This window comes from Passer montanus, unplaced genomic scaffold (genome assembly GCF_014805655.1).
Source record: "Passer montanus isolate IOZ18808 unplaced genomic scaffold, ASM1480565v1 scaffold83, whole genome shotgun sequence".
Lineage (NCBI taxonomy): Eukaryota > Metazoa > Chordata > Aves > Passeriformes > Passeridae > Passer > Passer montanus.
Genome location: NW_024373590.1, coordinates 2,291,049 through 2,315,059, shown reverse-complemented (window position 1 = coordinate 2,315,059; position 24,011 = coordinate 2,291,049). Strand labels below are relative to the sequence as shown.

General features: G+C 39.1%; 1 protein-coding gene across 5 annotated transcripts in view; it reads right to left on the bottom strand.

Annotated features, from left to right (window-relative positions):
* GRAMD2B (GRAM domain containing 2B) overlaps positions 1-22,171 on the bottom strand; it is a 41,667-nt gene extending 19,496 nt beyond the window's left edge. For 2 of the 5 annotated variants that reach the window (XM_039733109.1, XM_039733110.1), the window contains exon 1: positions 21,978-22,171. In XM_039733109.1, coding sequence (XP_039589043.1) covers positions 21,978-22,102 — 125 coding nt within the window. In that variant the 5' untranslated portion in view covers positions 22,103-22,171. Of the gene's footprint in view, positions 1-2,594; positions 2,627-8,905; positions 8,962-21,977 lie in introns of those variants that run through there. The other 3 variants (XM_039733108.1, XM_039733111.1, XM_039733112.1) reach the window with 3 other exon arrangements.
* Positions 22,172-24,011: the final 1,840 nt, after the last annotated feature.

Sequence of the window (24,011 nt, the reverse complement as noted above, 5' to 3'; positions counted from 1 at the left end):
ATAATCGCTAAAAGAAAAGAAGTTGTCTCTACTTTCCATATAAACTGTTCCAAATAAAGAACAGTTGTCATAGGGAGTATTTTCAAAGCCAAATCCTGCACTTACAGTGAAATCATACATTGCATCTAAGCTAGTTAATGTAAACATTAGTTGTGTTTAAGGGAAAGTGCTGTGAAATACATAAACCAAGGCAGTGGGCTAAGTCCCATTCTAGTGTAGTTCAGAAACACAATCTTCATCAATAAATTTTAAAAATTAGAGGAACTTCACCTCTTCTGATCTGAACAGTTTCTGGGAAAACAAAACTTTGTGGCAGACATATGTCAAGTTCCTTATATTGCATAAAACTCACTGAACTTCAAACTTTCTTGTTTGGCATTAACCCTCACCAGAACTTGAAAAATTCAGACTCCCTGTGTAAATTACACATTAATAGGAATTTTTCAAGAGAAAAAAGATCAAATACATTAATCTAAAATAGCAACTTTTTCTCTGTTCCCTTCAAATATAGTTTGAGTACGAAGCATTGAACAAAAACAATGAGAGAGAGAAATGGTAATAGGCCAGAGTTTGGAAAGTGAACCTCAAGGAACAACTGCTGTCTTTGACAACCTAAGTACTGAACCAGACACAAACACTTCTCAGGCATACACAAGAAAGGCTAAAATTCCAGAACTGTCACTGTCTTCAATTCCCTGCAACCACATGAATCCTTCTACAAAGCTTCCTCCTACTCACGCTACTTGGTCTCCTTGATAACTGCTCTAGAAGTGCAGAAACCACAATAAGTTGTGACAAACCAGTCTGCCAGTACACAAATAGCAGATCAGTTATGTAGGAAGGAAAAAAGACCTGTTGAATAATCAGAGATGTTAGGTATGTCTTAATTTGTTCGCAAAACTGGAGTCAAAGCATATTTCCCAAGGGTTTAATGTGACTCACCATTGGTGCAACGTTCCTGCTGGGGATGAAGCATACATATTAGATCACCAAGTTACCTTAGAAGCCCTGTTGGTCCAGTTTCACTTGTGTTTGTATATACAAAACGATTAATTTTGCACCAGCAGTTAGATTGCTGTAGTACTGCAAATGATCAACCCAATTATTTGGGGGAATAATTTCACCCCAAATGTACCAACCATGCTTGGTACAACCCATGAGAAAATATCCATCATAAATACAATGGCATTCTGTATCTTTTGGTTTGATTAATTGGGCAGACTGACAGGATTTGTCAAAGGAATCAAAGTAGTGTGAACAGTCCTAATGCTAAGAGATAGTGTTATTCAAGCTATTCTTACTCCCTCACATGAGTCTGTGCAGCTAAAGGACTGTGTTGCTTTTACAGAAACTTAAAGTCAAAAGGAGAGACTCCAAATGTTCAAGGATCCCAAATAAAGATGACAGACTTTGGCAGGTTTTTAAAAGCAGAGAATATGGAGCAGGATGAAGAGATTTATCTAGGCTTTATCCAAAAGACATACCAGCAACGTGCTTCAAGCAGAGATGACTACAAGAGGGTAAGATGGAATGTACCAATGCTTGGAAGGACATTGTTCAGCATGCTGCAGGTCCCAGGTCTCCTCCTAAGCACTTAGTTTCCTTGACCTATCATGTGCTAGTGAAGAAGTCATCTGCAACTAGCTTTTACTAGGACTAAAGTCTTGAAGTTTTCTCTCAGAAGAGATGTTCCATCATTCTACTACATATTTTTTCTATTGTACACCAGTCTGACCAAACTTTTTTTTGCATGTGTAATCAGATTCCACAGTGCTTTATCTGATGAGCTTGCATTCATACTGTACACAGTTCAATTACTTCACACCTGGACTGAAGCAAATACCTACCCGCTGTAAATTCTCCTGCTGTCCTTTCCATACTGGAAAAACTAGCAACAGTGCTCAAATTGAGGACTTAGGTGTTGTCTGTAGAGTCTGATCACTCAGAAGCAAAATGCCTCCTGCAGCTCTACAGCCATGCTTGTGTTATGTGGCACACAGCACTGTTTATGTAGGATAACACATCTCCCAGAAACAATTTCTCTAAATGTTGTGATTTAATCTACTTTAAAGACCACATACCATTCTTCCCGTGCAAATGGATAGCTAAACGTTGACTATCACTAAGACTCCCAAACTATCAAAACAGGCAGAAAACAAGCCACAGCTACTCTAATCACAAAGGGGCAGAAAGCTGCTTAACAACTGCTATAAGAGATGTTAGATTGACATTATGTATCCATTTGGTATTTGCATAATTCCATATACTTAGTACACAGCTTGTACTTAATGCTGAAATCTGAAGGTAAGAAAGCAGGTGATTGTGAAGTGCATGATTTTGTACATCTTTCGTATAGTTATCTACAGCCAGCAGATGTATTTATACCAAATACGGAGAGCAGCAAGGCATTAATGATGATCTGGAGATGTGAAATCCTGCATGACAGAGAAGGTCAGTTTGCCAATATGAATAGGTATGAACCAGACTGAGATTTAAACTTCCTCAGGTTGTTCAAGGAGCAGGCTAATTCTCTTCTCATGAGATCAGAGTCAAATACAGCACAAAGGAGGCAGAGTTCCACAGCTGCACATTACCTATGTAAAATGTGCATATGGATACGCACACTTGCAAACACACCACATGCTTCTCTAGGTGTTCCTAGGATGAAACACACCTGTAGGCACAGCTGGAATCTTGATGGCACCAAAAGAGAAATGAAAGCAATTGTTTAGGACTTCCTCAAAATCTGAAACTAATTTTATATATCAAGCTAATTAATTGCAGAAATGCTTACTGTGTTCTATACTCCCTATATCTCTTAGAAAACAGTTAGGAACCTGTGAATAGTTTCATATGTCTGTCTTGCAATGTTTTTATTAAAAACACAAATGAAATTTTGGAGTTAGTACTGAACAGAAAACCCTCCAACACTGTTCAGGACAGAGAAAGCCAGGTTTTTCTCCTCAACTGAATAGACATTTCACATAATAACTAGATCAAGTTTCACACTGCCTTACCACTTGGACATCAGCAAGATCACTGTGACACCGCAGACGTCATTAGCAAGTATGCAAATTCTCTGCTCTAAATACCATCTATTATTAACTGTCTGTATTCCCTGTCTAATCAAAACCAGACTGCTATCAAGTTGCCTAGAAAAAAAAACCAAACAAACAAAACCACAGAAGAATTCCCTGTGCTCTGAAACCAGAGACACTATAACAAGATATTTTACTAAGTTAACACTAGAACAGGAACACAAGCCATTTAGCTCTCTTGTCTTCTCAAGAGTTTCCATTTCATATATCTACTTCAAAAACCAAAAGCTCTTTCATATGTATCTTCACTCAATTCCACAAGATTCCCATCATGCAGCTTCCATGGGAGTTTCAGTAGGATGACCAACAACTATTTATCTGAACACAGGCATAGTCAAATCTAGCACCCAACATAAATCTTTGACAGACACATTTCTGGGGGAGAAAAAAAAGAAAATTAAGCAAAATACACTCATTTACCTCTACTTTGGTCAGGAGCATGTGTTTTTCTCATTCTTCAACCTGCTGGCATCCTTTAGGAGAAACTGTTTTCATATCTCCTTTAGTTCTAGCCCACCTAATCTTCTAACCCAAAGCAAGACAAAAATAGAATCACAATTCATAATGAAAAGGCAGTGTACAGTCTTAATTCACATTTTTATTTTAGCTTTCAGAGGTGGCAGGGGAAAGGGAAAAGAACAAAATTACTGATTTATGACTTGTTCAGGGTGCAAAAAAGAGAAAAAAAGGCACTTAAGTGCCAGATCTACCAATTGTTCAATACCGAATTTAATTAGAAAGATAAGTACTTAATTTTTATACAATTTCTATGTTCAACACCACCATATAAACATATATCAATAGGAGCTTTTCCTTAACGCAGGCAGAAGCAATATGTAACTATCTGAAAAAATAAAAGCATCTTTACAAATAAGGCCTTATCACCATAGAATAATCATAAAGATTTGGCCTCACTGCTGGAAGCTGCACCTCTGGTTTCTGGAACAACTCCAGACAAACATACCTCAGCACACTGCAAGACTTGGATGCCAGCTTTTCAGCATTAATTGTGCTTTTGAAAAAAACTAAGTAGTTACATCAGATTAAAATTCTTAAAAAACAAAACAAAAACCCCAAAAACTGCTAAAAACCCCACAAAAACCAAAATGCAAAAAAAAAAAAAAAATCAGAAACCTGCAATAATATTAACAACTGTTATTAAGAATGTAGTTAGAAAGCAGAGGAACAATCTTATCAACACTGTTATTCCATTCTCTGCTGTTAAAAAGTGAAGCTGCCATGAAACCCTTGACCAGCTGCTTCTGTTCTACGGCAGGTTTAGAAATAATGACTCTGCTGCACAAGAAGTGTTTTAATCAATGTACATGAGAAAAAAAAAATTATTCTGACAGGTTATATACAAAAAGAAGGAGGATTGGATTTTCTCATGAAGCAGTGTCTTTGAAAACTGGCACTGATAAAAGATAATCCAAAATCATTGATAAGATTTCCCTGTTTAAAGTGTGTTAGATTGTGCTCCTAAATATCTTATTTACATTTTCTGTGAGGATTCCCAGCAAGAATAGTGCACAACAAAGCCAAATGAAAAACAATGAGATGAAAATGAACTTCTTATTGCTTCCATCTGCTGTGCTTTATCACACTTTCCTAGTTAAAAACACAACTAATCAAGGAGATAAAATTAGATGTTTCAAGGCATACCTGAGTACATTTTTGATATTTCATCAAGCATTTCACCAAGGACAGAAGTGAACCATTCACTAAGGGTCTGACAATGCTGAATTTCCCATTATTATCTTTTCAACCTATGACTACTCTTACAGACCTGCTCATGTGTTCATGGAAAAGACCAGAACAATGTGGATAATTGAATACAAAAGCTACAATTTCACACTAGGAAATACTAGCTCCCAACAATGGGTCTAACCAACACCAGTCACAACAGTGCTTTTAACTGTGACACCGAATATAAGGAACCATTTCCCTTCCAGAGTCCTGGAAAAAGGTAGTCTTATTAGGATCAGATGTGACTCATGGTAGCCAGACACCCTGTTAAGGACAACTGGATTTTCTATTTTTACCATTTTTTTTTTTTACTTTTCTATGTCACCACAACACTGCATCTGAATGCTCTCAAAGCCCGCTTCTTCAGTCTGAGCTTTTCCACTGGCCACAAGCTGTCCTCCACGGCAAAACACACTCACTCTTATGCTGGCCATAGCACGTTTACATGTATTAAAATTTCTCACAACCAAATAGGAATATCTACAATCCTGTTATTTACTGGACTTTTGTAAGATAAACTTCCTTCCTGTTGAGAAAAAGGCTGAGCAAATCTAAATAGCTCTTCTTGAACTAGTATAGCATAGATGGCAGCTACAAAGGTTCATCAAAAGTCTTTTGCCTAGGTGGTCCGTCTTTCACAAACAGACTGCAGCTATAGCCAAAGGGCTAAACTGAGGCACATGCAGAACACGCCAGGGTATGGCTGGTTTTATGGGGGATGTACAGAACTGCTGTTTCATAGTCAGATAACTAGGTTTCCCTCGTCTACCCACAGAGGGTGAAGGCTTCAGTCTGCCTCTATGTTCCCTGTTCCGCTGAAATTGTCTGCTGCCTATCTGCAGCCTACATATTATTTCCTGTCACTCTTTCTGGAGCTCATTAAACACCCTAACCTTAGTGTGCTATTTTTCAAGGACAGAGACAGTCAGTGTGAAGTAGAAGTTTAGTTAAAGTAACACAGCTCTGAAAAGATTCATTGGAAAGTATATACTTGGACTTGGAAACAGCTATGCACAGAGCACACACATCATTAGTCTCAGCAGTGGCCTCATTAGATAAGCACATAATTTCTAACCACATGAATGCAACAGTTATGGAGAAGGAAATAAGAACACACTACTGTGATGGGATGTCTATGCATCACCTGTCAAATACCAGCAACGAATCCTGCTGCCCAAAGCTGTAGCTATTATGTTGTCTAACTAGCATTTCTCACAGATTGCATCTTACTAATAAATACATTAGCCACATGAGGCACTGGGTAGAAAGACAAAACTCTTCAGATCCATACCATGCATTTACACATGGAAAAATTATTTTTAAAAAGCTGGTTTTTTTATATAACTTAGGCATGCACATAAAGTGAACACAATAGGAATGGCAGGAAGAAAAAAGGGAAAAAACGGAAGTGATCAAAAACCATCATAATGAACAAAAGAAGGTTCAAACCTAAACTGAAAAACTCTTGTCTCTCACACCAAAATTTAAATGTTTCATTTGCAAGCCTCTCCTTCTTTGGAGATTATGTGTTACAACTTTTGCTATAAAAAGTAAGGAAGAACTACTAGAGAAGAATTAAAAAATATGATACTTTGTATGCGTTAGTATTTTCATCCCCTGAAAGTACATACTTACACTTTTCTTCTTTGCAAATAAAAAACAAAAAAAAAACCCAAAAAAAACCAAACCAAAACAAAACCCACCAAAAAACCACAGCAGAAGTTTGGCTGCTGGAAAGGAGTCAATCAAGACACTTTTCTTCTTTGCAAATAAAAAACAAAAAAAAAACCAAAAAAACCCAAACCAAACCAAACTCCACCAAAAAACCACAGCAGAAGTTTGGATGCTGGAAAGGAGTCAATCTAGATCACAGTCAAAGTTGAAATAAAACTTTAAGTTGGTAATAAATTACTTCCCCTTTTTTCTCAGCACTTTGTGTTTTTCTCAAGTAAGAGACTTTAAAAAAATGTGAATTTTGATTAAGCACAAGTCACTCAATTAATTCTGTTTTAATTTATCAACTGATAAACAGTTATTAAGAAACATCTGTTACAACAGAATAATATGCCAGACAAACAAACCATAAAAATCACATTCTCTCTACTCAGAAGTACCCAATTTGCTTGCAAGCATTTTCCATTGCTTGTAGTAGTATATTTTCCCCAGTACCTGCAATGCATTTTTGCTAAAAAAAAAAGATAAATATTTAAAACCTTCCACATAGTTCAGATTCTTAAGTCCCAGTCGCTTCATTTCTTTAAGTTTTACTCGGTAATTGGACATTACCTGATTCTGTAAACTGTAAGGGGCCAGAATGTGCCACTTAATGTTAGCAGAATCTTGCCATACTGTAACCCATCACATTACACTTATACAGACAGACTGAATCATACAAATTTTATGAACAAATATTACCAGTGGCACCAGAAAGTGGACTTTGTCAGAAGCAAGCATGGGTAAAAGCAGAAGGATGCTGACAAAGCATGTGAACTACTTGCTATTATATTACTCCTCTGCCATTTCTCCTTAATGTGCCACACTCTTATTTTCACTGCACAATTTTCAAATATCTTTTCCACCTGCTGTCCCTGAAGTAAGGCTGACCACTTCTAGGGGAGGTCCAGTGCCACCACAAATAAAACACATCCCACTTCCCAGTCACGAAAATAAATATTCTCTAAATACAGTGCAAGGGTTAACTCCTTTTTGGTCCAAGGCCACATTAGGAGGTAATAGTTAGGGAGCTCCACTTGGAAGGTTTTTTCTGTCCACAAATTTTTTATTTGCTTGGAAGGAGCTCCACATAATGACAAACTTTTGGCACATCACTATTTTGGGTCTGCATAATAGCAGTGCCCATCTTCCACATAGTATTTTCGCTGGGGTTACAACCCACAGAGCTCTACTGGAAACTTGGCAAATATATAAGTATCACGAAACATGCCAGGCGAGCCTATTTTCTGAATCAGTATGAAAGTATTTAGCTCTTCTGAATCACTGTTGGATAAATATGAACTTCAAAGTTTCTAATCTTGAAACACTTAAGAAAACCTAATCCAAGAAAACCCTGAAAAAAACCCAAAACATCCCAAAATACCTTTACAGCTTCAGTCCATCAGATGCATCTATCCCCCAGAGAGCCCTTATGGCACTAGCAGCATATTAAGCTATGAAGTTCATCTCTAAACTGAATAACATTGTAAGCATACCTCCAGGAAGTACAGGTTATGGTATAAACATAAATCTTTTTACACACATGAATTTCTCTCCCCGCTGAGCTTTGGAAAACACTAAAGATTCCATAAACACTGCTAATATTTTTTTCAAATAGAGGTCATCATGAGCTCTGTTGATTGCATGCTGTTCCCTGGAAGTGCATGAGGGCAATGAAACTCCACCAAATCCACATACACTTATGTACAACATCTTCTAATACCAAATCTTCAACAATTCAGCTTCTAGTAATCTCATTTCTAGTTGAATTAAAGCCATGCTTCTGTTCTTCAGCTGAACAATCTCCCCTGTAACTTCGCATTAGTCAAAGCAAAGATACCTGGCTTGTGAGGTTCCAATCAAATGAACACAAGAGCTTCTCAGACAAGTTTCTCAGTAAAATGGGGCTGGAAAAGAAATTCCAAATTTGTTTCCAAAGAGCAAATGCTTCAACAACTTTCTAGTTTAAGACAAACCTTTTCAAGTTTTTTGTTTGTTTTTTTTCTCTCCCAGTCTTTTCACCCTCCTGCTGTCAGGCTACTATTGCTGAACACTGTATCTTAAAGTGTAACAGACTGCCTAGCTCTTCCCTGCATGACACCTACTGAACAGCAAAAATTGACAGCTAAAAAAAGCTCCAGAGTCATAGTGAGTAAGACTTCTTTGTTTATCACACTGGTTAAGACTGACCTTGCCTCTAAAACTGTTAACTGATGAAGGACTGAAAGACTAAACACCTGGGGGCAAAACAGATGGTCAGTTACCTGTGCATGTTCAATGCCTCCATATACTACCTTGGACTCCTAGCTCTGTTTTCAAGAGAAAAATCAGATACCGATCTGTCATACCTGAATAATTTCATTATGTTCACTGGCATAATTCTGCGCAGGGATCAGGATCCAAGGCTTCAAGTCAGAAGACTCTAGAGAAGGTCTGGGAATTATGTTTCATTTGTAGTGTGAAGTCACTGATGTGATTACACCATACAGGATAAAGGACACTTAGAAGACACTTTGATTCCCAGTGCTCTCTAACAAGCAAGTTATTTCTGGTAACAGATTTCACTGCGATACATACCTTAGGAATACACCTGCTTAGACATCACGCATGCAACAGCTGCGGGAAAAACCCACAATCCAGCACAGACTTTCTCAGAATTTGCTTCAAGAGAAAGAGTTAGCTGCTGGTAACTTATTCCCCTTTCTCCTGGAAGATGTTTAAGATTAAATATTTGTGAAAAAAAGTTCTTTGGGAAGAGGAATCATCCCAGTTTAGGAGAAAGTGAACTCTTCTTAATTTCTTTTGAGGAGAAAACCCCACATATTTTTGTTTCTTGTTTCACAGATGCTTAACTTCTCAAAAACTGTCCTTGGGACTGCCCAGACCCATGTGGATTGGGAGCCTGATATGGAAGCAGACAGCTGCTTGATTTCAGCAATGTTTTCACGTGATGGGCAATGCCATGGCTCACAAGCACCTAAACAACTTGAGATCTCTGCAGAAGCAAGAGACCAATGCAGGAGTGAACCTTTAACTCTGGACGTTCCCAGTCATCATCAGAGGCTGGCAAGATCAGCAGCCTCAGGGGAATTCTCCCACCCTTCTGAGCACTCTGACTTCCCTACCTTCCACCAGTTAGTCCAAGCAGCCCTTACCAAGCAGCAGGGCCTCCTCTTCCCCATGAAGAATATTTCTGACCTCCTCACCTGCTCAATTTTTACCATACTTCTCAGGTTAAGAAGCAGAAGTGTAGTACGGGTATGGCCACGCTGGGCTCGCCCAGTGGGGAACCATGCCAGGACCGGCAAGTGACCACCATCCTTCTCCTGAGAAGGGACATCAGAATGAACTCCCACTTTAATGTCTCTTGAAGACTTTGTGAACTTTCGACAAAGCTCTGGGTTTTCCTGGCACCCAGAGGAAAGGATCACAGCTTCCCACAGGAGCTCGTACACTTTAACATAAGCGATAAAGCACAATTACTGTGCCACAGCTCAGAAAGATTTTCAGGCTGTTGGGTAAGTACTAGAAGCAGTATTTATACGCCTTGCTCCTAAAACTGTAACTTGGGAGTTCAACACTGAACTCGAGCGCGGGTCTTGGCTGAGCGGGGGTGTTGGCGCTCGATTTAAGCCTGGAGGCGGAGCCCCCTTGGTGACTCTTCCCCGGGAACTCCCAGGCCGACGCCCCCAGCAGCGCGGCCCCGGCGCTGGGGGCTCCCCCGCCGCCCCCGCCCGCAGCTCCCCGCGGCCCCGGCGCTGCGCGGCCCGGGCGCAGCCCCGCGCGGAGCCCCTCTCCCGGCGCCCCCGGGGCGGACCCGCCGCCGTGCGGGCCGGCGGGAGCCGGAGCCGCCACAAACCGGTTGAGCCCGCCCGGCCGGGCTGGGCGCCGCCGAACTTGTGAGGGATGCGGCGCCTCGCTCCCCATGCGGCCGATCCCTTACGAGCTTTAAATTATTCAGTCGGGACGCTGTCGCGTGAGACGCCGGCTCCCGCCGGCTCCAACAAAAGGCATCCTTAATGTTTTATACGGGGGTACAGGAGATACGCGGCTTGACACTGACGCAGCCCCGGGAGGAAGGTGGCGGTGGCCGGGGCCCTGCTTTCTGTCAGTGCACTTTCCTGGCGACTCGTGGAAGCAGGCAGTAGTCCAAGTACTGATACTGGCCTCAGGACTGCTCAGCTAAGTTGAACTTCTGAAATGATTAGCTGGTATTTCCATCTGCGACTTTACATCTTGAGCAGACAAGTAGGTGGTTATGCTTCCTTTCTCAATGGCAGCACTCCATGCTGCTTTGCACAGAAAAATCACAAAACCACTGAATAGGTAATGTTGGAAGGGACCAGTGGGTCCAGCATGCTGGCTCAGGCGAGACTATCCGAGAATTTATAGCACAGGATTGTGTCCAGATGGTTCTTGAATATTTCCAGCAAGGGAGACTCCACAACCTCTTTGGACAACCTGTTCCAGTGTGTGTTCACCTGCAGAGTGAAAAAATTCTTTCCCATGTTCAGGTGGAACTTTGCATCAGTTTCTGCCCATTGCCTTTGCTATTGCTGAGCACCACTGAAAAGAGCCTAGCTCCTGTCCCCTTGGCATTGATGAGGTCCTCAATCAGTTGTCCTTTCTTGAGGCTGAAGGTGCCTAGCTCCCTCAGCCTTTCCTCAGACGAGACATGCTCCAGACTTTTGATCAATTTAGTCCTTCCTGCTGGACATCTTCAGGAGTTCCTAGTCTTGCATTGAGGAGCCCTGTACTGGACAGAGCACTCCAGGTGATACCTCACCAGGGCCAAACAGAGGAGGAGGGGAAGGATCACATCCTCCAACCTGCTGGCCCTGCTCCTCTTAATGCAGCCCAGGATACCATCAGCCTGCTTGGCTGCAAGGACTCACTACTGGCTCTGAAGAGCTTGCTGTCCACAAGGACTCCCAGGTCCTTCTCCTCAGAGCTGCTTCCCAGCAGGTCAGCCTCCAGCCTGTGCTACTGCATTGGATTTTTTCCCTCCCTAGCTGCAGGACCCTGCACTTGCCTTTGCTGAATTTCAGAAGGTTCCTCTGTGCCCATCGCTCCAGGCTGCTGAGGCCCTTCTGAAGGGCTGCTCAGCCCCCTGGGCTATTGGCCACTCCTTCCAGCTCTGTGTTGTCAGGAAATTGCTGAGCAGGCCTCTGCCCCTTCACCCAAGTCATTGATTGAAACAAGGCTGGGCCCAGTATTGAACCTTGGGAGACACCACCACAAACAGACCTCCAGCTAGAGCCTGTGACACTGATTATGACTCTGGGATGTGTTCAGCCAGTTCTCAATCCACCTCCCTGTCCTCCTATTCAGTCCAGTCTTCCTGAGTTTGCCTGTTAGAGACAGTGCCAAAAGCCTTGAAGTTGAGGTAGACAAAACCTCTGCTGCTCTCCCTTCATCCATCCATGTAGTTGTTTTATCATGGAAGGCAATCAGGTTGGTCAAGCAAGACTGACCTTTAATGAATCCATGCTGACTATTCCTGATCACCTTCTTGTCCTCCCTGTGGATAGAGGTGGCCTCCAGAATGAGGTGCTCCATCACCTTTCCAGGGACTGAGGTGAGCTGACTGGCTGATAGTTCCCTGCATCCTCCTTCTTGCCCTGTTTGAAAACTGGAGTGACATTTGCTTTCTTCAGTCCTCGGGCACTAGTCCTGATCTCCATGACGTTTCAAAGGTGACCATAGTTGTGATGTCCATCAGCTCTCTCAGCACTTTTGGGTACGTCAAGCCCATGGACTTATATATGTTGAATTTGCCTAGGTATTCTCTAACCCAGTCCTTCTTGACCAAGGAGAAGTCTTGGTTCCAGCATTCCTTTACCCTGGTCTCCTGGGTCAGAGATTCCTGAGGGCTGGTCTTGCCAGTGAAGACTGGTGTGTTTAGTAAGATTTGCTTAAGGTGGTGTTTAGTAGCTTTGCCTTCTCTGCATCTTCTTACTTTTCCTTTTGTTACTGATGTATTTAAAGACATTCTTCATGTTGTTTTTGACATCCTTGTCCAAATTTAATTCCAGATGGGCCTTGCCCTTGTCTCATTTCTACTAACTCTGACAAAATGATCGAATACAGTGTAAAAACCAGCAAGCTGGCTTACCCCTGGCCTTCCTTGGGCCTGTGCTGGCAGAGCTGTGGGGAAGATTGAGGGCCCTTAGGAAGGTTAGATTTAAGGCAGCACTTGGCACAAGTAATCTTGCATGGAAGGCACTAACTCTGAATATACATATGAAAAATGTTTTTACTACTTGGTTAATACCCCAGTTAGGTGAAATTATGTTTTAATAAAGCTTAAATGGACTCTGTGGTTGTAAGTACACAATCAAAGGAGAGAAAATCTGGGGATGAGAGTTCAAATAACATGTCTAGGCAAAGTCTATTTTCATGTTTTAATAAAATTATTAATAGAATAACTTCCTAACAGCTGACTATTCACATGAGCTAAAGGGAGAAGATGTACCGTAGAGTGGTTTCTTTTAGTGAATTTTTCTGTAGGAGATAGACACTAATGTGCATTTCAGATTGAAAAGAGAAATAAGTTTTAGGTATTGTTGCAATACTTTCAGGAAATCAATGATAAGAAAGAGGTGTTAATGGTGAAATACCTCAAGACTGCCATAGCTGCTTGAGCACACAGATCCTACAAAAAATGTGAGATTGCTGTATGATTTTTGCTAGACCATGTGGATTTAATTGGCTCCAGTACAGGAAAATTTAAAGAGTATGTGCTAGGATGCATAGAACCGAAGACATTTAAAATGGCTGTATTTCTGGGAGACACCATTTACCAATATTCGTGTAGTATTTAACATAAATGTCAAGGTACATGTGGAAAAGAAATGAGATTTAATTTACAAGGGAGATTATTCAGCCTGTTAGGCCCTGTTCCTGTGAAACACTGATTGCTGCTGGTGTTCCTCGTGGAGCCCCTGAGTGCACTTGGCACTGCTTTGCGGAGTTTCTCCCACCTCCTAAGATCAGATACAACCTGTGGCAGTAAAACAGCATCTTGTTTATCCAACCATAAAAGAATAGGAGCCATTTCAGCTGCCTAGACTATGACTAGAGCTGAACTGAAAGGGCTGGGGAAGGCATCATGTGTCTGTTCAGGCCCTTTTCTTGGGTGCAGAAACCTGTGTGAGGTGTGAACTGAAAGGGCTGGGGAAGGCATCATGTGTCTGTTCCTGGGTGCAGAAACCTGTGTGAGGTTTTAGGTACCCTGGGGCTTCTTCTTGTGTAAGTGTGCACTAACAAGGCATGTACAGGAGGATTGGAATCATTAGGAAAAGTGACTGCCTACCCCTCATCTTGCTTCTGGAGGCTTTTCATTGCACTAAAAATGTATTTGATAATTTAGTCCTAATTTTGAGGCAGACTTGTGGTTGAATAATTCCTGTGTAACTATATGCAGTTCAGCAGAAGTTCTGGTTTTAGTAGGTGAGAATGTGACTTCTAGATATTTGAATAATTAAAATTTGTTTTCTTTTGAGTGCTTAGATTTTCAGTCTGTCAGGTGTAACCACCTCTTTAGGAAATGAACACTGCCACTGACTGTTCTGTTCATTCATTGCCAGAGGTTTCTGTCTTCACCCCAATGGTGCAAGAACTAGAAAGGAGTTGCTTGGTCCTGGAGCTCAGTCTCTCTTGTAGTTTCATCTGGCTCCATTCTCAAGATGTGCACAGCTCTTTGATTTAAATCCATCTGTCTAGTAATTTAGTGTGCAGAAGAAACTTACATTCACATAAATTGATGCCTAAAGCCTCGACACTAAAAAAGGAATCCTTGCTTAATTATTTCTTCCATGTCATGGTATCTTAACTCTTGTCAGAGACTTGGTTCTGGCAGATTGGCAAGACATGTGTCTTTAGTCCAGTTTGCTCTTAGCTGATAATGACAGTGGAAGTAATAAGCAATGAACCAGGACTGTAGCTTGTGAAGTTTTTTTTAGGATTTGAAAAAGAAACTATGTGACCAAGCTCTGTCAAACTACATGTTGTAGCAACTGCAGAGTGAGAGGGGACTCTCCTGAGTGATAAAAGCTCTGAATACTAGGATTCTCAGGAATATTCAGAAAGGAGTGTCTTATATTAAACAAGCAAATGTACAACTGCTCATGTGAGTGGAATATACTTGAAAACCATATGTTTTTATTATGATCAAGTCTTACATAATAAAAAAAACCACAAAGGTCCTTTTACTGTAATGTGATAATTGCTCATATATACAGATACAGTAAAGCAAGTATTTGAAGAGCAAGTTGTCACCAACAGACTCATGAGAAAATCTGGGCTGTGTTTTTATGTAATTGCTGAAGGGCAGACTGGGGAGAGAAAGTGTACTATAAAGTTACTGATTACTTTTTAATGCCTGCAGTACTAGTGATGCTGTATAGACTAAAATTCACATGTTCCTGCTCTGCAGAGTATATTAAACCTTAAAGACGATTCAGGGTTTTCAGTAATTAGTACCTTCGACATTATGTGTAACACAGCAAAGGATAAAAAATTAGGGATGGAACAGTAGTAAGAACTTTCATTGCAAAATAAAAATATTTAAGACACATATGAAATCACAGAAAAGCAGAATGGGGAGAGACTCACTGAGTCACTGAGTTAGTTTCCTGTCCTGAGTTAAGGCCTGCTATTCCTTTGTCACTCCTGACAAGACTCCTGTCTAAGCTGTTCTTAAAAGTCATCAGTGTGTCCAGGCCATCCGTTCCAGTGTTTGCTGTCATCCAGGGGATGTCCTCAATCTGCAATATGGTCTTGAATCCTTGTAGTTGAAATCTAAAGCCATTACTTCTAAATTTATTAAATATGAAGAACAGTAAAAACCTGCATAAATTGTGGGTTAGGAATTCTTTTTTTCTTCTTTTCCTTTTTTTTTTTTTTTCTATGAACTGCCTCTTGTATGTTCACGTATTTTCTAAAGCCTAATCCCCCAGACTCAACACCAATAGTTTTATGAAAGTTGTATAAAGAAGAGTTTAAAAGATTATTTCATCTTTCCTATACACACTGGTCATATTTTGTGGTAAACTGTTTTTGTTTCACAAGAGGTGAGGCTGGCTCAGGTTTAGTATTCAAGCACTGTGACCTAATGAAGCTTTTATAAATGTCAGCTGAGATTCTATCCTCTAGTACATCGGCAGAAAATTGTAAAACTTGATTAAGTATGACCATCTACATATCCTTTGTGCATTTTGCTCTTTTTTTTCCTTTCCAATCTGTTTCCTCAATTTATCAGAATAGTTATGAATCATATCTTGAAGGACATGAAGCAAGAAACGGTAAAAGAGCCTAATGAGACACACTGGAGAAGTCAGTATAAAAAGCAGTGGAACTGCTACCCATGCCTAAAGATTTATGGCTAGGATATTGCCTACTGAATGATGAAAAAGACAATCTATCTGTAAATAGACAGTGTTAGAGGTTGTCTTAATCAACAAAGTTTATTTCAGTGCAGTCATTGCTGCTGTTTTCATAAAGTGTTTTTCAGTTTATCTGGCAAGTATCAGCATGCCTGAATATGAGGAAACTTCCTTGTAAAGAAACAAAGCAGAAAATGAGTAAAGATTACAAGCATTCTATGTGCTTTGAGCACATTTCAGTAGAAATTTCTGTATGTCTTTACAGGTGTGAAAATGTATTAAGAGCTACAGCCTCAATAGTGCCTGAATACAAGTACTTTTGCCTAATAGGTCTTTGTCTATGTCTTGTCTTCAGTTTCCTTTATGATATTCTGCACTGGTAGGCTTCTGTGAAAGCTATGCAAATGTCTTGGAAGCCATTAAGTGTTGAAAGACCTGCTAAGTCCTTATAGTTGAAATGTGATAGTAAAGCAGTCTTATGTTAGATACTATAGAAATAGGAGCTCTGATAGTGTGAGACACAAATGAATAGACATTTGTAAAGATATTGAAACAGGGAAAAAAATTCTAATTTCTAGAATACGCGCAAGTCATCCACAAATCAGAGTGAAGCCAGCTTATGAGATGCACGCTACAAAAAACCACAGAACAACTGGACTAAAAAGGTGGTGCAGCATTGCAGGAAGTTTCCCAGAAAGGCTACAGACTCTGTCTTTGGAGGGTACAAGACCCAGCGCGACAAAGCCATACCTGATCTAAGCTGGTGTTGACGATGACTCCTGACTCTAGCAGGAATGTTTAAAAACAGCGCTCAGTTAATCAGCATACCTGAAGTATGCTCAAAATAGGTGGATCAAGGTCCAGAATAGTCTGTGGAAGATAACTAGGGCCAGAACACTGTGAATGGTGCAATGTTGTAATGAGTGAAAAGCGGTTTTGGCCAGTTGAGTCCTGTTCCTTTCCTGGATTAAGAATTTAATAATTTATTTGCTTTTAGAAGTTTGAGATTACTTCATAGATACCCATATCAGATAATATTTTTCTTCTGAGCTGTTTACTGGAAGTCTTATCTGATTATCCCTTCCTGTTTTTTGTTTCAAGTGGCCTGGATTACTGTATTGGTTGAACCCCCCTTTGGACAGGGCAGTGCATGGGGCAAATGAAGTAAGCTGGGCTGAAAGCTAGTTGGAGAGCTTATCACAAACGGTGGAGCATGCCGGGGCTGCTCCTTGTGGCTCCATGCTGAAACAGTTGGGTGAACTGTTGGAGACCGTGCTATGCTCATGCTGTAACACCCAGCAGGACAAAGGAGAGAGACTGCCACCCAAAACTTCTGAGGTATCAGCAATATGTCAGCCCACATTTCAGTGAGCATGTAACACATTGCACAGGTACTTGTCAGCTCGACTCAGCACATTTACTGCCATGACCTTTAAAATGACCCATGTGGAGTCACAGAAGATACACTACATGCTGTGAGCCTCACCACTGTGTCTTACTGTGCTGTGGTGGTCAAAAGAACAGTATGGGATGGAGGGTTAATGGAAAAACAGAGTACAACCATTGAAATAAAGGAATGTTCATCTCACTCCAAATTGTTCATGGCAGCTCTCTTACATACTGGAAAAATGCAACCTTGAGACGTGTTAGCAGTTCTGCCAGCTGTGGGAAAGTACTCAACCAGTTGGCATTTTGCTGAAAAACACATGTCACTGTCTCCTCTTAGCTCATGATTAAAAAAAAAAAAAAGGAAAAAAAAAAAAAGAGCAGTTATGGCATATTTTCATGCAGTATGTTGGTCTGGATGCCTCATGAATGTCAATGCTAACATTAGGACATTAGAATATTGTAATTCCTAGATTGTGTAATTTAAAACCATTGTATGAAATCTCATGGCAGCAAAATCCGCTTTCTTAATTTATAATTTAAAAAATATGTTTCTATTTTTAATAAAAGAGATACATGTTCTCATTTAATATATTGTCCAGCTGTGTTATAAAAGAGAAATGTAAGTATTGCTTGTTCTACTCTGGTGGGTCACATTAGCTTGGTTTGTCATCCTCTGATTATAAATGTCCAGGTAAACCCTGGATAATATCCAAGTGTGACATCTCTATATACAGATGACTTGGACAAAAATTTCAATCCAGCTACAGCTGTATGTTATTATTCATTAGAATACACACTGATGATGTATCTACTGAATAAGGTGCATATATGTATATAATTACACAGTTTGTGTGTCATACATTAATACATGTGGGTCCTTTTGGGAACCACATATGCCCAAGTACATGCAAACATTCATGATATGTGTAAATATGGTAATAATTTTGTTGGAAAAAACCTTTAGTTGTCTGGCAGTCTCTGAAGTGCAACAGTATGGTACATTAAATATGTAAAAAAATGAAAACTGTCTTGTTTGAGGATAAATTGAATCTTCCACAAGAAAATAGAGTGCCCAGACTTTCCAGAAGCTTAGGAAAGGTTTGTTCTTACCTTTAGAAGAGGAAGGTTAAAGTGAGGAACACAAGATAATGTGAAATAATTAATCATACTATCAGTTTTCTCACAGTCTTTACATCAGATGGGGTTGTGAATAATAAGCTATTTGACTGTGCTTATACAGTTACTGTTCTGTCTCATTTAGAACTAGGAGTTATATTACTCTGGGGGAAAAAGAAACCAAAAAAGGTGTAAATCTGTCTTCATATTCAGGCCAGTAAGGGTGAATGCCAAAGCCCAGATAAAAGCCATTGACCTGTAAGGTGGTTGCCGGTGTTTCAGGTGCTCATAAATGAGCTATAAAAACAACACACCTTTTAGAAGGTGGTGTGTGCCTATCTTTTTAACATGACTTCTTAAATTAGTCTGAGCTAAGCCTCAGTCTTACAGTGGTACACTGGGAGATTATGGGGGGTGTAATTTCAATGCAGAATTTCCTTTAAAAAAGCTTTCTGTCAAAAACTCTTTATAGAGGAAATCTGGATGTAGGGTTCATTTTTGTGTCCAAACAAAAACCTGTCTATAACAGAACCATTTTTAAAGTTTATGTTGTTGGTTGTTACAGAGTTTTTCTGTTATTTTGTTGTAAGCAAAAGGTAGGTAAATATTAATGCTCGATCACAGATGCAAAATGAGTGCTGTATTTACTGTATTTGTGTATTGTAGTGCATCTAATGAGCTGCCGTGTCAGGACTGGAGTCGAGAGCCCTTTTGATTTCCATTTTAGATGAGATATTTAGAAAACAAACCTCTCCATGTTCTGCAATTTTAAAAACATTGTTCTGTAATTTAAAAAAATTGTTTATAGTTCTCACCTGATATCAATGCTACTGAAAAATGCTGATTTTTTAAAACCATTTATTATATAACCTGTAATGTGATAATTACTAAGATTGGCATCATATAGCATTATGGTATTCACTTGTGGTCTAAATTGCTGAAAAAACGAATTTTCTTGTGTTCAATATGTTTGAGGTTTTTTTTCTAGGGTCACTCAGGGGATTATTCAAAACCAAAAGCCTTAAGATTTTCCTAAATTTTAGGAGAACTCGATACAGGGTATTGACTCATATTATAGGGATGAGCTCCAAATGGGAGCTTGAGATCCCTGGTTTTTTAGCTCATATTTTGTTCTGATGTCAGAACAACTCTATACATTCATGCTGATAAAATGCTGCAAAGACAAGTGGCCAGTACATTTATCAATACAAATTTCTGATCGATAATGTGTGGCTGACACCTCCACTTTAGCTCCAGAGTCATAATTTCCTTCTGAAATCAGTTTTGCTCTATGTCAGGGACAACATGCTGCCGTGGCGATAAACTGTGAGCTTCCCTTTATGAAATGTTAATAACTCCCTGTTTTCTGCCAAATTCATGCTCATCCACATGCCAATTACAGTGAGGTGAAAACAGATGCATATAAAAACTTAGGCGTATAGTCAGTTTTTCTACTCAGGCATGAATAATTAGAATGAACAAGAAAGATCATTAATATAGTAAATTTTCTCTGTGGGTGAATCTTCATATATAGAAAATATGCTCCAAATCAATAAGACTGTATTAAAATAGTACCTTAAAATTCAGAGCCTGCATTTACTTTTTCCAAAAGCATTTTCCGTGATTTTTCATGTGGCTCATTTTCAATAAATATATCATGACTGTGACAAACATATGAAAAGCAAGTTTGGTGAGAGCTCAGTCCATCTAGCTCATTGTGTGCTATTGTGCATCCTCCTTATAAGGTTGTCTATATTTGCAGCCTGCTACTCCATCTTTGCTATTGATAGAGGTATGGTTTCACAGAAGGGTTTTATAATCATATTATCCTTACTGAACCAGCAACTGAGCAAACTGGTTTTCTAGAAGGCCTGCTCCTACCACTCAGTACTTGGCAGGCAGGTTGATTATTGCGAAATCTGGGGTAAAGAACCTGTTTGTAAGGCCTGGTCACATTGCTGTCAGAGCATATATGGCAGCTTTTTGTGTACTGGTTATTTAGTGGTAAATAAAAAAGTAGGTAAATCTGTCTGACCAGTGTTCTGAACAGGACACAGAAAGGAGGACAAAATTTATATTGTCCAAACTAGGAAGTGGGTAGAAATCACCATCTTTTGTTGTCACCCTCTGAATACCTCTGTGTGTTACTTATGTCCCATGCCTAATTGCAAAATGAGATTGAGAGGCATATGAACAGTCATGTGAATTTTTTAAAAAAAAACAAACTCAAAGTGATTGGTTCTAGATAAGAGTCTTTGAAATCCCTAATTAAAACTAAAAATTTCTGATTATTATCTATTCAAACTGTTGGACATTATCTCTCTGACATTTGAGTTGGAAGAAAGGATGATATGCAGATATAATATTAAAAAGCCCTAATAATATTTCAAAAGAGAAAAATTAGGCCAACAAACTCTTTTATAGTAGTGACCTAATTAGTGGTAAGATCTGTCACCCCATATAAAGAATTTGTGCACAGCCACAAAGAAATGTAATTCAGCCACACAAAGACTATGTAGAGGTTCCAAATCACTCTTCAGGGTTGTTTGGCACCACGCAACAATTAAGGACCAGCCCTTGGCAAAGAATTTTCAAGCAGATTTAGAACCAATAAATGTCTAATGGTATTTTGAATAGCTTTTTAAACTATTTTATTCATGATGGGTTGACATAAGTACTGTGGGTATTTACTTGTCTTGCTCCTGCAGTAGATGAGGAAGGATAAGCACCAAGTGCCAGTAGCCCTCTGACGTTGCCTTCCCTCATTTTTTTGTGCTGTGTAAAATGTGCATGATTTATCCAGAACTCTGCATTGCAATGAATTCCACCATAGAGGGAATTTGCAATTCAACAAGTTGACCCTTCCAAAGTAAGAAAACAGATTTTCCCTTTTTTTTTTTTTTTTTTTTTTTGGAATGTTCTATCAGGAAATTGCAATTCAACAAGTTGACCCTTCCAAAGTAAGAAAACAGATTTTTTTTTTTTTTGAATGTTCTATCAGGAAACCCTTTACCAGTATTCATTTAGCAAGTTTTTTACTTCCTTCAATATTTTTTTTAATAAGGTGGCATGTGAAAATTAGTTTAATAAATATTATGAAGTTCCTTTAGGCCAAAACACACATGAAAATATTTTTTTTAACTCACTGATCTAACAAAGTTTACTTTTGCTTTGTACAGAGATCAAATATTACAGATATTTGGGTGACCCTATAGAGGTCGCTTTAAAACTTGAGTTCTATTAGTGTATAGTGTTATACACATTCAAAGCCCTGTTTCAGTGTCAATAGATAAGGAAGGAGAAAACAATACCCTTCTGTCCCCCATCACAAGTTTCTCCTTTACAGTAGTACGCTCTTTCCCAGTGCAATCAGTAGCATACATGAAATTACCATTTCTGTGTGCATTTCCTTTTCCTATTAGGCTTCTTTATCTAGGTATTTTCTTTAGTGCACTTGTCCCAGTGCCCTCCTGTGTTGCTGCTCTGTTCCCCCATCACGTGCAAAACACTCAAATATATTGGGATTTACCTTATAAATACTGATCCAACACTCTCCGTAGGACTGGCCGGGGTGTCATTACTTGATTTTCGGAAGCTGTTCTGACTTTCAGAAAGAAAAACGGAGTCCTCCAAGGAGCTTCCTTTTTTTAGCATTTTAATGGAGCTAACTGCAGACTTAGGTAAGTTCAATTCTAGACCGATCCGTGAAACACACAGCCTTTCTCTGCTGTAGGAAGTGCTGTCTTGGTGTGACTCCAGCTCAAGCTAGGTTTAAAAATCAGTTAATGAGTAACGTAGTGTTGTGACATCATAAGGGAGTTTTCTTTTTTTTATTTGCAGCACTTCAGAAGTTTACTTGAGAACAAAATCAAATCTAGGTGAACTGTGTTTTTGAAACTTCATTATAGATAACAATAACTTATTTGGATGAATTGAGGAGTGTAAAACAGAACCTATTTTAAATTATGTTTTGTTTTCAGGTTTGAACCTAAAACTGAAACATGTTCTGTCATAAATTCTTCTTTGTGATCTGTCTACCTAAGTGTCCAAGTTTGAATAACAAATTTGTATATGTTTAAGAAGTGACTACATCCGCCTGTTCTGAACATGCCAAAATTATTATATTGCACTTCTCCAGTGACAAGTTGGTCCACATGTGTGCATGTAGCTGCTATAAAAGTCAAATCTTTGCACTTCAATTTAAATACAGGTAGTCATTTAATTCTCAATGCACAGGAATCCAGCTGGACAAAACCAGTTTGTCTAACCAGTTTTCCATAAATTGGCAAACATTAACTACAAACTTATATGGTTTTCTGTTTGTTGAAGATTACTATAATGATTAGGTTAGTGAGTGAAATAGTCACAAATTTGTCTTCATATTGCAGATCCTCTTATAATACTGATTTAACATCCAAAGCATTTAGAAATTCTGTTAAACTTCATCTTGGACCTGCGTGGTAATGAAGATTTGTCTATGAGGCTGACCAAAGATGTTTAATGTAATACACTCTTTCTGTTTTCAGCATCTATAAACAGCTTGTGAAACAATACAAATCCATTTGGTCTATTCACAGGTTTTATTTGTAAATGCAAAGACATCTGAGCAAACTGATGTCTTTTTCCCTTTTTAAATTTCTTTTGTTTCTGGCTTCTTTGCATAACTAAGTACCTAGACTATTTTTTTAATATAATATTTGCTTGTGATCAGTATTAAGCAAATTGCAATGAAAGCTATAAATCTGTGATACAGTAACTATTGAAATACAGGATTAGCATAATAGCTAAGAAAGGGAAAGATGAAACAGCTACTTCCTTGGAAGCAAAAATTCCAAATAAATGTGAAAAGACTTTTAATAAAAAAGCAGAAAAGAAAAAAAAAAATACGCTTTTCATCATGTTTAAGTATTCCCCATGAAACCTGTACTTAAGGAGCTGTATTTATGCTACTTGGATTCTGAATTAATGTCTCCTTGAGTCACTATGCTGAACATGTTTGGTTTCCTGCTAGGCCTTTTTGTCACTCTGTACTTGATCCCGTGTGATCATAGGCTACAAACACAGGGCAGCCTAACTAGGCAAAGTCTCTGTGCTTTATTACTCTTCCATAAAACAAGTGGTATAACCTTCAACAAAACCAAAAGCTTTTTCCTTCTCTAATCACAAGAAGAATTTGCTTTGGCTCTGTTGTGTTGTTCATATCTATTTACTTAGGATATCAATTCACTTTATTTTTTTCAAAGAAAGAAACTTTCTTAAAACTGCTTAGAAAACTTAAGTGACATAGTGAGCTTGTAAATCATTAATATGACATATTTATCTTTGAAAGCAATCTATTTGTGCAGTAAAATGTAATGAAACACCTTCATTAAGAGTCACAATGGCAACTGTGTTCTTTCTCTATGTTAAAGAGCAAGTACAGTGAGAGGGCAATTGAATTTTTCCCTAAATGAGTAATTGCAGGAACATTCTTAGCAAGGAAAAACTATTACATGATTCCTTCCTCCAATTTTAGGCATCTTTGCTGCTCTACAAAGCAGTCAAGTCTTGCAGTTTCGTACAG